The sequence below is a fragment of the Sphaeramia orbicularis genome, chromosome 15 (genome assembly GCF_902148855.1).
Source record: "Sphaeramia orbicularis chromosome 15, fSphaOr1.1, whole genome shotgun sequence".
NCBI lineage: Eukaryota > Metazoa > Chordata > Actinopteri > Kurtiformes > Apogonidae > Sphaeramia > Sphaeramia orbicularis.
The window spans coordinates 12,368,153-12,381,820 of NC_043971.1; the positions used below are offsets into that span (position 1 = coordinate 12,368,153).

A 13,668-nucleotide genomic window follows, 5' to 3' on the forward strand; every position below is an offset into this window, starting at 1 on the left:
TTTGTATTTCATAGTTTTCACACAGCATATTAGTAAATACATGTTTCTTTGCTTCAGAAATTGGACGCATGGTGTCCAGCTGAGTGGACTTTTTTGCAACTCCGAGAAAAATAGATTCATTAAAAAAATTCAAACGCATTGGTTTTTTTTAATCCAATCCAACTTTATTTATAAAGCACAGTGGATTAATGTACTGTAGAAAAAAAAAAACAAAAACAAAATAACAGAGTAAAATACAAGAATAGATTAAAAGACATAGAACAACTGTAAAACAAAAAAAAAACACGAAATGAAATAAATAAAATTACAATAAAAATACTAAAGAATAGATAAAACTGAAATAAAAGAATAAAATACAAGAATAGATTAAAAAAATAAAAAAGCTGTACAAATAATGCCAAATTTAAGAAAAATAAAAACACTCAGTACAAAAATTCTTGATTAAGATTCTCATAATTCATGCATTAACGGGTTAATATATGAGGGACTTTCACTTTGCACATTTTCTACCAAACCCTAGAAGAGATCACAGGGGCAATGAGTGAAGTAATGTAGGAAATGTGTTCCAGATGTTGTCCATGTTTCATTTTTTTCAGCTTTTCTCGAGAATGCAGGCGGATGTGACGTTAAATGAGGTGCGTACAGCCTGCCCTCAGACTGAGGAGCTCTCCTCTCAGTTGCCTGTGCAGTTGCTGTTGTTTTGATGCTGTGAAATGACTCATCATATCTAGGAACACGCACCACAGATAAACTCTCAACAGGGCAACGTTTCTTTGTTAAATAACTCTTCTTCGGAATTCATCATGAAAATTTGGATTACCCTGACTTCTGCAGCTTTTGCTGTCTTAGCCTCAGCTAAATGTAAGTAACTAATTTTGTGAAACAGTTAAGCTATTTTAAAGTGTGTCTGTCTGTCTGTCTATAGGACCAGATTATAAAGATTTAGTTATGCCTAACCAAAATGTTACTTATAACTGAGAACATTTATAGAAGGATGGAATAAGGTTTTCAGACACTCCATGCAATTTGTGATATATTGCATAAGCCTATTTTGTTCATTATTCTGACTTGAAGTCTAAGGACAGGAATGAGTATTTAAAATGTTATTATGTTAAGTTATTTAATGATGAGAATGGGGGTGGGATTAAATACGTTTTTCTTCTTCCCACTCCTTTTCAAGTGTAGATGAATGATTCTTTTAATTCTGAATTTGCATGTATTCTGTAAATGCTCGAAATAAACAAAATGTAATAAGAAAAAAAAAAACCTTATGAGAAACTTAATGTACACATTTATCTGCTGATTGAAGGATTCTCAGAATTCTATCATTGGGTGTGGTCAAGCAGTTGCATAGGGTAAAAAAAATTGTTCAGATGATAATGAGTCGGCCTACATTTACCTGGTGTATAAGTGTAATACATGAATGGAAAGGGTATTTCTAGCACGTCTAGCGTAGCGCATTGAAATTTAAAAAATATATATATATTTACACGGTAATAGGATTTGGTCAATTATAAGTACATAATTATAAATTCATATTTCATTGTAGAGGTTAAAACATTATTCATATATATATATATATATACACACAATTGAGTAATTTTTTTTTTTTTTTAATTCTAAAACTGTACCTATGTAATAACATGGTCATGTTCCTTTAAGAGCGAGACACGAAAGGCCTCATGGGTAGTAGAGTCAGTGCATTGCTGTGTATTCGCGCAGAAACTAAAAAAATGCTTGATGTAAACCGAACTGAGGACAGTAATAAAAGTTGCCCAAAATGAAGAAGAACGTGAGTTCATTTCAAGGGTGCAACACTAGCACTATCAATTTCAGCCATTTTCACCGAAAAACATTTCGATTACGCAGGGTAAAACAAAACTACATCAAAAATGGACAAATTTTTCAGCATATCAAAAGTTGCTGTTTTCACCTCAAGTTGCCAAAATTAACATTACCATAGTGTCAGGTATATTGTTGACTGCAACTTCTGCAATTTTGGTGAAAAAAAATTAATCGGTCTAAGATACAGCAGTTATGTGGGCCACACTTCAAAAATCTATGTGTGTCTATTCTAGACATTTTGGCACAGGAAAAAAAATGAACGCTTGATAATGGAGACTTTGAACCCTTATAAAATCATTTCCTAAAGAGGTCACAGAATAATTTCAATGGATTATTGTTCAGAGTTGGCTTAGAGTCTGGTTTTGACCAACTCAATATGTAAAGGTCAAGGTCAAGGTTACTTTATTTATACCAGTAGGTAGATTTGTTTGCAGTCTAGGTGATTGCCTTGGCATTACAACAACACATACATTGAACATGCAAGACAGGCACTTGATCACGCTTACAGACAGGACAAAAAGTGCTCAGTGTTCCACCATTCATCGGTATAGCAGCATGGATAAGTAAAAGAATAAAATAAATAAGATCAGATAAATGAAAACAAGATGCAATAAAAACACAATAAAAACCAGAAAAGATAAAATAAAAACAATCTGGGATAAAAACCAGGATAAGAACATAAAATTTAAAAATTTAAAAACAAATTTGAAGTCACAATAATAATAAATAGAGCAAAGAAATGGAATAAATAACTAAATAAGTTAGTAAAGTGCAATGTCACTATTTCTTATTGAGCTCAGTGACGGCGACAGGAACAAAGCTATTTTTATAACGCTGTGTCCTGCACCTTGGGACTAAGAACCTCCATCCAGAGGAAAGGAGTTGAAATTCACCTTGTAAAGGATGGGAGTCATTGTTCAGAACTGATGAAGCCATCCTCTGTACCTGTTTAGTGTACAGGGAGGCGGGACAAGACTGGGACTCACCAATCAGGCGACTGGACCATCTCACTATTTGATTTAGTGAGTTTCTCTCATGTCATGTCAAAGTGTCATGAGATAACTTTTGTTATGATTTGGTGCTATATAAATAAAATTTGATTTGATTTGATACTATGAGTCTGATGCATTTTCAAGAAAATCTACTGTCAAAAGTATCAATAATTTAAAGCCAAAGTCCATGAAATAATCAATATTGATCAGCTCATTTCTTAAATTTTGAACCCTTATAAAATAACTTCCTTACGAGGTCACGAAATAATTCCAATGGATTACTGTTCATGTAGTTTACCTTACAAATGACAAAATAAGCCTATCTTAAAGTTTTTACAGTTGTCTTTTATAATAATGGTAATGTTTTGTCTGTTTAAATGTGTTTTTTATCCTGTGTTTTTAATTTATTTTTATTTGTTGCTTGTTTTTAAATGGTGCAATGAAATATTTTACATGTTAACTTTTGTCTTAGTAATTAAGACTCTTTTGCAGATGGTGCATGCAGGTAGAGATCATGAATTTTTTCTAACACCAGTAGCTTAGCCCACATGAAACTAACTGTGATCACACAAAGGAAACGTGTGGGTACACTCTAAGAAATCAACACCCATGTGGATTTTCTGAAATGATATTGCGCATCCTCTTATCTGCCCAGCAATCACCTTGTATAAAAACCGATGTGTGACCTTTTTTCAACTGTCAGACTTACTCCCTCTGCAGAATAAAAGACAACACAAAGACAAGTCGACTCCAATCACCAGTTTCTCTTCTCATCCTATGTAAAGGAAATTTCCATAACAATGGACTCCTGAGTCTGGCAATAAAGATGATGTTGATGATGAACCCATAAGGACCCAAAGTGACTTTCGTGTCAGGTCCCAAATGAATTTTTTCTCTATTTAACCTTTCTTAAGTGATTTATCACCATTTATCATAATATTACAGTCAGAATTTAGCATTTTTTCCAGTGAAAATCATCGATTTTTTTTTTTTTTTTTTTGTAGTTTAGTTTATTTCAAATATGCAAGAAAACAAAGTAATCCTACTTAGTCTTGACAAATGAAACAGATTATAAGAAAACAAACAAACAAAAAACAAAAACCTGTACATGAAAACAAAGTATGACTTCATTTGGACATTTGAAAAGGAGTGGGAGGAAGTGTAACTTATTTAATCCCACCCCCTTCTCCACACAACAGTCTATCCTATCTGTTTTCCAATGTTTAGTTTTTCTATGTTTAACTGACTGATAGTGAAAATGTCCATAAAAGCTCAGAGTAAAGTTAAAGGTCATTATATCCAAATAGCAAAAAACAGATGAAAGGGAGACTTTTTCAGCAAAATCTTTCATTAACTGAACATAAACCCAGTGTATCCATCCACCACCACTGATCCAATCCATGGGTTTCTTCTTCCAATGTTGTAGAAGATGACGGTGTTTTCACGTTCACTACGGAGCCTCTGAACGTCCAAATGGGTCATATCTGATGACCATGAAAAGATGACAAACTGTATTTTACACCAATTATTTACATGGATTAATAGGATTAGTGGAAGAAGAGTTTAGATCATTTGATGCTTTTGGTCGATGGTGGATGTTTGGGTCTTTATGGGTTAAGAATCACTCTTAAGCCATTGAACTCTGCATCATTCCATTCTCCAAACTCACATACTCCTGTCTGCACATGCTCTGTTATATCAAGGTCAAAACTGGATGTTTCAGCAAAATAATGAAACACATCCAGGACAAGACATGTTAAAACTGTAAAGAATCTAGTTTTGATTTCTAGTTTGAATGTGTTTTCAAGATTTTTACACATTATCTCATCAATAAGTGAACGCATTTAAGATGCTGAATCTTAGAACATTTATACAGCGGTGGGAAAAAGTTTTCAGACACCCCATTAAGGCATATTTGCATTAAGAATTACTCTTATATCCTTGAACTCTGCCTAGTATCTTTCCATTCTCCAAACCTACATGCTCCATTCTGCACTTTGAGTGTCCAAAAAAGCGCTATATAATTATGATATTATTATAATTATAATTATTATTATTATTATTATTATTATTATTATTATTATTATTATTATTATTATTATTATTATTATTATTATTATTACTAAACACATCCAGGACCAGGAGATGACAGAATTTAGTTTTTTTTTTCTTGTTAACAATAAACAAAAAAATCATCCAAACATTTTTGAAACACACAAATATTTCATGATCATATTTGAGAAAGTGGAAAATTTTAAGGGTGTCCTCAAACTTTTTTCCCCTATTGTAAATGGGTGAAATGGTAACACCAGAGAAAGAGCTGAGCTACGATAACACTAATGAAGAACCAAAAATGAACTCTTATCTGGAGGCAGAGTCACCTGTGGAGAAACACACCATTCATGAGTAAACAAATACAAACTGGTAACACTGGGCATAAGTAGTACTTATATTCAAATGGTGCATTAAGATGAAAATGTAAGTACTTTACTTGAGTATTTCCATTTACTGCTACTTCATACTAATGCTCCACTGTATTTTAGAGGCAAATATTGCACTTTAAGCCTCAAGCCTCTAGACTAGTAAAACCTGGGAACAAGTGACGATTTAAAATTGAACTTTAACCTTCATCTGTGTCACAAAGTCTGTGAAATTTTTTGTTTTACTTAAAATTATTGATATTATCCTCTAGATCTGCCGTTCACAAACTGACCCAAAAGAGGTCATGGAGCAATTTTTATGTCAGAATAAAATACATAACTATAATATCATAACTATGTGAATTAATTTCCTGAAATAAACTAGAAGAAGAGTACTCTCTAGGCAAATTTAGACATGTTGATCACACCAAAGCCATGTGAAATGAAGAAGAGGGTTTAAGTTTTAAGGATGAAATGAGAAGAAAAGAATGTGACAAGACACAAAAATAGGTTAAAAAAAAAAAAAAAGAGTAGAGAGCCAAAAAACATGCATTTATTTCAACATGTTCTGGTGATGGAGGCGTAGGTAAAAAAAAAAAAAAAAAAAAAAAAAAATATATATATATATATATATATATATATATATATATATATATTAATGTTTTAATTGAACTGTGTGCATGTATGCATGGTGGAGGCAAATATTACACTTTCTGATCAACTACAGCCTTCAGCCTCTGGATGAGTGAAACCTGGGAACACATGAAAACTTAGAAATGAACTTTAACCTTCATCTGTGTCTCAAAGTCGGTAAAGTTTCTGTTGAGATGAGATGAGATGAGATGAGATGAGATGAGATGAGATGAGATGAGATGAGATGAGATGAGATGAGATAAGATAAGATAAGATAAGATAAGATGAGATGAGATAAGATAAGATAAAATAAGATGAGATACGATAAGATACGATAAAATAAGATGAGATAAGATGAGATAAGATGAGATGAGATAAGATGAGATAAGATAAGATGAGATGAGATAAGATAAAATAAGATGAGATAAGATAAGATGAGATAAGGTGAGATAAAATAAGATGAGATGAGATGAGATGAGATGAGATGAGATAAGATAAGATAAGATAAGATAAGATAAGATAAGATAAGATAAGATAAGATAAGATAAGATAAGGCTTTATTTGTCCCACAAGGAGATATTCCAGGTTACAGCAGCAAAGCACAAAAAGCACACAAGAAAAGCACACAAGAGCAGAAGAAGTGCAAAATCAAAAGAAAATAAAGACAAATTGAAAAAGCTATATATACTATTTACAGTTGTGCATATGTTGATCATGCTGCAGGTTGAACAGGGATACAGTTTATTGCACAGTTATTTGGAGCAGTTCTTGTTGTGGAGTCTGACCGCTGCAGGAAGGAAAGACCTGCAATACCTCTCCTTCACACACTTGGGGTGTCTCATTCTGTCACTGATGGAGCTCCTCAGTGCAGTGAGTGTGTGTTGGAGGGGGTGGGAGTCTTTGTCCGTCATGGAGGACAGCTCGGGAGGAATCCCCACCTCTTCCACAGCTTCCAGAGGACATGCCAGGACAGAGCTGGCCTTCTTTATCTGTTTTACTTAAAATTGTTGATACAGTCACGGAAAAATTTATTAGACCATCAAAAGTCATCCAAAACAACGGTTATGCAATCACGTACTAACTCCTGTGTGTATCATGTGACTAAAATTCAATATAATTCAATAAAATTCAAATCGTTAATCCTAGCCTACAAAATTCTCAGTGGGTCTGCTCCTACCTACCTAGGTGCACTGATAAAAGCTTATGTTGCCCCGCGACCACTCCGCTCATCTGGGGAACGTTGTCTGGTGGTCCCCAGACCTTGTACAAGACAATCCAGGCTCTTTTCATGGGTCGTTCCCCGTTGGTGGAATGTTCTACAGAGTACTACGAGAACAGAGGCATCCCTGCCTATCTTCAAGAAGCTCCTGAAGACCCAGCTCTTCTAAAAGCACCTCCTGTCCTAGCACTGTCAGACATTCCATTTCAAATATTTTAATAAGGTTTTTCCCAGGATTATCACAGATTTTCCCAGGATTATCTCTGGACCTGCTGCGGTGGTCCTGCCTCTCTCCTGCCTCCATCATTATCACTCACTTATCCTCAGCTGCCTCCATGTGTCTCCCCCTTCTCCCCCTCTCCCCCAGTCTCTATCTCTATCGCTCTCTCTTTTTCTCTTTCTTTACCCTCTCTCTTTAACCCCAACTGGTCAAGGCAGGCGTCCATCCTCCAGGAGTCTGGGTCTGCTCCAGGTTTCTGCTGTTAAAGGGAAGTGTTTCCTCGCCACTGTTACCAGTCACAAGTGTTTGCTCCTGGAGGATTCTGTTGGGTTTCTGTAAATTGGCTTAGAGTCTGGTTTTTGACCAACTCTATATTTAAAGTGTCATGAGATAACTTTTTTGTTGTGGTCTGGCGCTATATAAATAAAATTTGATTGACTGAGTGATTTAATTGGTTTTCCCCTGTAAGTCGCTTTGGAAAAAAGCGTCTGCCAAATGCATAAACATAAACATAAAACAGACAGAAAAGAAAACATGGAATGCCTAAAAGCACTGTTTTTGTCAGTACAATGCCATAGATATTGATGTAAGAACTGAAGTGATTTTGGTTATTATCAAGAAAACCATGGAAAATGGATAGATGTCAGCTCTGAAATTAAACTCTTATGAGCTACTTTTGTTATTATCATTATATTTGTCCAAACAAATATACCTTTAGTTGTACCAGGCATTAAAATGAACAAGAAATTGAAGGAAACAAAGGTGGTCTAATAATTTTTTCCTCGACTGTATTATCCTCTAGAGCTGTGTTTCACAAACGTAGCAAAAAAATCTATCTGTAATGAAACAGATAATAGAGACAGCTGTGGCCTAGAAGGCTCGAGAGTTGCCTTGTGACTGAAGGGTCCCTAGTTTGATTCCCTAAATTGGCAGAAAGTTATTGGCTGATGTGCTCTTGAGCAAGGCACTTAACGCCCCCATTTGCAACCCGGACGCTTGACATGGCAAGCCCACTGCTCCTAGTCTGCAGTGTGTGTGGTGTGTTCCTACATGTTTTAGTGATGGGTTAAAAGCAGAAGGTCACTTTCAGTGTGTGGTGCATGTCTATATACTGGCAAATAAAGAAAGTTCATCTAATCTTAAATCTTTGGTCATCTCTTAGGTCCACCATGTAAAACTATGAAGTGGGCCAACTGTGACGGAACTCCATGTCAGTGTCTCCTTACGGTCAGTAATACCACCAGGCTAAAAGTGGACTGCACCAAATGTAAGTAAAGGATTTTAATCAAACCAACAATGTTCTTTTCTATATGTGTTTTTGTTGTTTCTAATGTTCCTTTTGTTTCATTTGCAGTGGTCCCCAAGTGCTTCGTGATGATGGCTGAAATGCACAGGGCCAGAGAAGGCCAGAGGACCCATACGATCAGTGGAAAGCCTCATGAAAAATACTACCCAGACTGTGAAAGCGACGGCACATTCAAAGCCAAGCAGTGCAACAACAGTGAGGAGTGCTGGTGTGTCAACAGCGCCGGTATTCGTCGAACTGAAAAGGGAGACAAAAACCTGAAATGTGACGAGCTGGTGGAGACTACGTGAGTGATTTTTCTTGCAAACTCAAGGGGGGTAAACATGACAAATTCATGGGGCCCAGCATTTCTGGGGGGCCCATAGAGCAGTGGAGGGGGCCCAGTGGATAGAAGTTGTGAAAATTTCATGTAAGATTCACTGTATAATGGAGACATAGAAGCCAGGAGTCGGATGTTGAAAGCATGTTAAGTTTCACTTTCACTTGGTACCCCCACTGCCCCTACCCCACCACCACCAAATCGAATTCTGAATTCTATGAAGGGCCCACATTGTTTAGCTTTCATGGGGCCCACAATTGCTAGCAGCGCCCCTGAGACTGAGCATAACACAAGTAAACACTGCACAAATCAACGGGAAATGATCCCTTCATCTCAAATATTATAACAAGTGGTGCCAAGTGCAACAAACCCCGGCCCTCGCATGTATTGTATCTTATTTTGGCATCGATCCAGCAGATGTCATCATGTCTATGCGTGTGCTGGTGTCAGCATAGACATCGACACCATGGACAAATTTCAGCCACTATGAGTAAATGGGGGAAAAATAACATTTAAAATTTAAAATTTAAAATTTAAAATTGAACTTTGACCTACTTTCCCAAAATGTAATCACATCTATTCTGGGTCACTGGAAATCTGTTAACCCAATTTGGTATGAATTCAACCAATACTTTGCTAAAGTGTTAACAAACAAACAAACAAACATACCAAACCAAAATCAACACTATTAGCCACTATGGGGGGCGGGGTAATAGCACTATCATAAAATATATTTTTTTTTATTTTTGTTTATTGTTGATAAGAAAAAATACCTGAACTACATCCTTGATAGTTTCAATTTGCTGAGACATCCAGTTTTGACCTTGATGGAACAGAGCATGTGCAGAAGATAGCATGTGGTTTTAGAGAAACCCTGTAAAACCTGATCCATGACAAACTAGCCACAAAATGCACATTTTTTGGAATTAAAGTGCTTATTAGTCCTTTCAACAAAATCCAAACAAAAAATTTTGCCATATTTTGCCATTTTGTTCATGATAAACTTTTTGTATGACATTCGACACATTGGGCATTTTTGGCAACTTTTTGCTCACAACAACGTTAACTTTAGATATAAAAATAAATTTGACCTGTAACATTTGAAAATGTAGAACATTTCAGGTACTTTTTTTACATAAGCTTTTTACAGCCATTTCATTTCCTTTGAATGGCAACATAATTTCAATATTTTTATTTATTTAATATTTTCAACCCAATAACAATATGATTTTTTTTTTTTACTTAACATAACTTTCTCAAAATTACCAAAGACTTTCCTACAAAATGTGTGTTGAATGATATATGATGAATGATGATAGTGCCCATAAACCTTAACACTGGCTGCAGTGGGATGATAATCCACCAGGGTGCAGAAAACACATATCGGGTCATTTACAGTACAACAGGTTTTTAAGGAAAGCATTGATCACACTGATAGAGATAGAGGTCTCACAACCTGGAGTAGCAAATATGACACAAATGCTTTGATAGGGTAAAGAGTGATTCTTAATGCAAAATATCATGCATGGGGTATCCAAAAAGTCTATCCTACCACTGTATTTTCTTCAGTAACCAAATATCACATTTTTTACAGAGCATGACTCTATAATTGGGATGAATAATCTCACCATTTACCACCTTTTCTTCTCTTATTTCCTCTAACAGGATCAGTTTTTACTTGATACACAAACCAGTATCAACTGCACTGGATACAACCACGTTGAAGACGTAAGTACTGTACATTATGTTTGACAATCCAAATTAAAACCATTGCATCCAAAGCAGGATTATAATCCTAATGTACTGCCTTTGTGCAGTGACATTGCAGATGCCATTAACGAACGTTACATGAACTTCAGCACGGACATGATGGAGCATCCTCTCGTGAGTTAACCCTTTAATAAGCAAGTGACTATTTTTGGTCATTTCCATACACATTACAAGACAGTGACAACAGCAGTTCCAGTGAGGACAGTGAGGCACCGATCTCAGGTCCAATGTGGTCTACAGGGTCTGTAAGGTCCACCTCTGCATGAACAGTGAGTGTACCTGCTTTGTTTGGTACCATGAAGTACTGGTACTAATGTAAGGAATGGTGTTCAAAGGGATAAAGTGGATGTGGACAGTGGTCTGGATCAGCACTTATGTGGTTCTAATGTTCTAAAATGCATGTTCCTCTCACCTTACATGTGTTTTTCTTGTATTTTTACCTCCGCCAAGTGTAACGACAGATGTTATGTTTTCATCGGTGTTTGTCTGTCTGTTTGTTTGTTTGTCTGTTTGTCTGTTAGCAAGATATCTCAAAATGCTTAAGACAGATTTGGATGAAATTTTCAGGAAATGTTGATACTGGCACAAGGAACAAATGATTAAATTTAGGTGGTGTTCGGGGGGGAGTGATCTGCCTTGGCAGAGGTCTGCGCTCTCCGAGGGCTTTTCTAGTTTATATTTACATCTCGCATTTTTTTGCCACTTATGGGGAAGGAACCAAATATGGTAACGTCATTAACCTTGATTTTATACATGACAATAAAACATTTTGACATTTTACCTCTGCCAAGGAAGTTATGTTTTCATTGGGGTTTGTCTGTTTGTTTGTTTGTTTGTTTGTTTGTTTGTTTGTTTGTTTGTTTGTTCGTTAGCAAGATAACTCAAAACATTATGGACAGATTTTGATGACATTTTGGTGGTGATTGGTGGTGGTGGTGGTGGTGGTGGGGGGCAATTTTAATGAAATTTTCAGGAAATGTTGATTCTGGCATAAGTAACAAATGATTAAATTTTGGTGGTGATCGGGGGGGCAGACTGATCTGCCTTGGCAGAGGTCTGCACTCTCCTAGTGCTTTTCTAGTTTATTTATCTTTCATGCTTATGGCCATATTCATATCTATTGAGACCTTTGTCATTTGTGTTGGGAAGGGAGTGGTTCCATTGTGTGTTGTCCTGTGTTGTGTAATTTTATTCTGTGGTGCTGTTTCTGTGTATGTGTTTTTTGTGTATGTGGTTATGACCCCTGCAGCATACCGAATTTCCTTTCTAAGGCTAAATCAAGTTGAAAGTTGAAGTTGAGTGCACTGCAAAAATCTAAATCTTGCCAAGTGTATTTTCCTCATTTTAGTCAAAATATCTTATCACACTTAAAATAAGACATAATCACCTCAAGGGTAACTTTTCAGTGAGATATAACAACTTATTTTTTAGACAGTAGATCTTGAAAATCATATTTCAAGAAATCTTACCAAGATAATTTTCACTTGTTTCATTGGCAGATTTTTTTGCTTGACTTAAGCAAAAAAAAAAAAAAAAAATCTTGAAACAAGCAAAAAAAAATCTGCCAATGAAACAAGTGAAAATTATCTTGGTAAGATTTTTTGAAATAAGATTTTCAAGATCTATTGTCTAAAAATAAGATCATATATCTCACTGAAAAGTTACTCTTTAGGTGATTATGTCTTATTTTAAGTGTGATGAGATATTTTGATGAGAAATGAGAAAAATACACTTGGTAAGATTTTGATTTTTGCAGTGTAAAATCTTGTTAGGTCCTCCAATAATACACTAAGGTTGAAATTCTGAATTTCAGAGTATTTCTATGAGTGCCCTGTAAAGGGGTTAAAGTCCAGGGAAATAACTGGCTGTTGATGCATTTGTCACCTTCTCGGGTGTCTTTTTACAGTATATTGATGAAGAACGCTCGATTACGCTGAAAGTGATGACGAGAAATCAGAGCAATGACGTCGTTAGTATGGCCTACTACATGGAGAAAGACGTACGTTACCAGCTGTTTTTTGTCTCTGTGATTTCAGACTCAGTTTTTGATTTGTGAAATAAGTCAAAGGAGGTGCATTCACTGACTCTGTAACATTGTCTCCTTTTCTGCAGGTGAAGGGGCAAACCCTGTTTACAAATAAGGACGAGGGGTTCAAGCCCACCGTGGGCGGTCAGAAGCTGGAGATAGAATCCATAGAGGTGAATTACATCGATGAAACACCGCCCACTTACCGTGAGGTGAGGCCGCATAATATTATTCACTCTGTCATCATCCTCGTGGTGGTGGTGGTGGTGGTGGTGATTGTTGTGGCTGGTTTGATGATTCGGGTGAGTAAATACATTAAGCATTACGTACATTTTTGTCTTTATCTGTGCAGGTCAACTGTAATTCTATGAAATATTGTTCTCAGTCATGATTCTTTTTTTTTTTTTGTGTATTAATAGTGCTACTGCAGAAAGCGCCAGGAGTAGATGCAAGATTTTGGATGGACAGCGCTCTCCACCACCACAGAATTCATCCGTCCATCCATCTATCCGTCCGTCCATCCATCTATCCGTCCGTCCATCCATCCGTGCATTAATTCGTCCATCTGTCCATCCATCCATCCATCCATCCATCCATCCATCCATGCATCAATTCATCATCCGTCAATCCATCCATCTATCCATGCATCCATCCATCCATTTGTCCATCTGTCCATCCCTCCAGCCATCCATCCGTCCGTACATCTACCCATCTGTCCATTCATCCATCTACCCACTCACATATCTATCCATCCATCCATATAAAGCTAAAAAAAGTGAAGCCACCTTTTGTGCAGAAAAAAGATTCTGAAACTGACTTGAACTTAAATCTAAATACAGTCATTACACAATAGAAAAGATGTTAGCGATGTTGTAGAACAGGGGTTTCAAGGTATACAATAGTGGAAAAAAGTTTTCA

At 36.1% G+C, this 13,668-nt stretch overlaps 1 protein-coding gene across 2 annotated transcripts; it reads left to right on the top strand.

The window, feature by feature from the left end:
• Window positions 1-668: 668 nt before the first annotated feature.
• Window positions 669-13,359, top strand: LOC115434778 (tumor-associated calcium signal transducer 2-like). Of its 2 annotated transcripts, none has more exons than XM_030156911.1 (8): window positions 669-861; window positions 8,492-8,596; window positions 8,684-8,921; window positions 10,620-10,682; window positions 10,772-10,838; window positions 12,631-12,723; window positions 12,837-13,052; window positions 13,170-13,359. In XM_030156911.1, exons 1-8 carry the CDS (start codon window positions 804-806, stop codon window positions 13,194-13,196), a joined length of 867 nt encoding a protein of 288 aa, XP_030012771.1. In that variant the 5' UTR covers window positions 669-803; the 3' UTR covers window positions 13,197-13,359. The 2 variants fall into 2 exon arrangements, with proteins under 2 accessions (XP_030012771.1, XP_030012772.1); XM_030156912.1 differs by having other exon boundaries at window positions 12,837-12,962.
• Window positions 13,360-13,668: the final 309 nt, after the last annotated feature.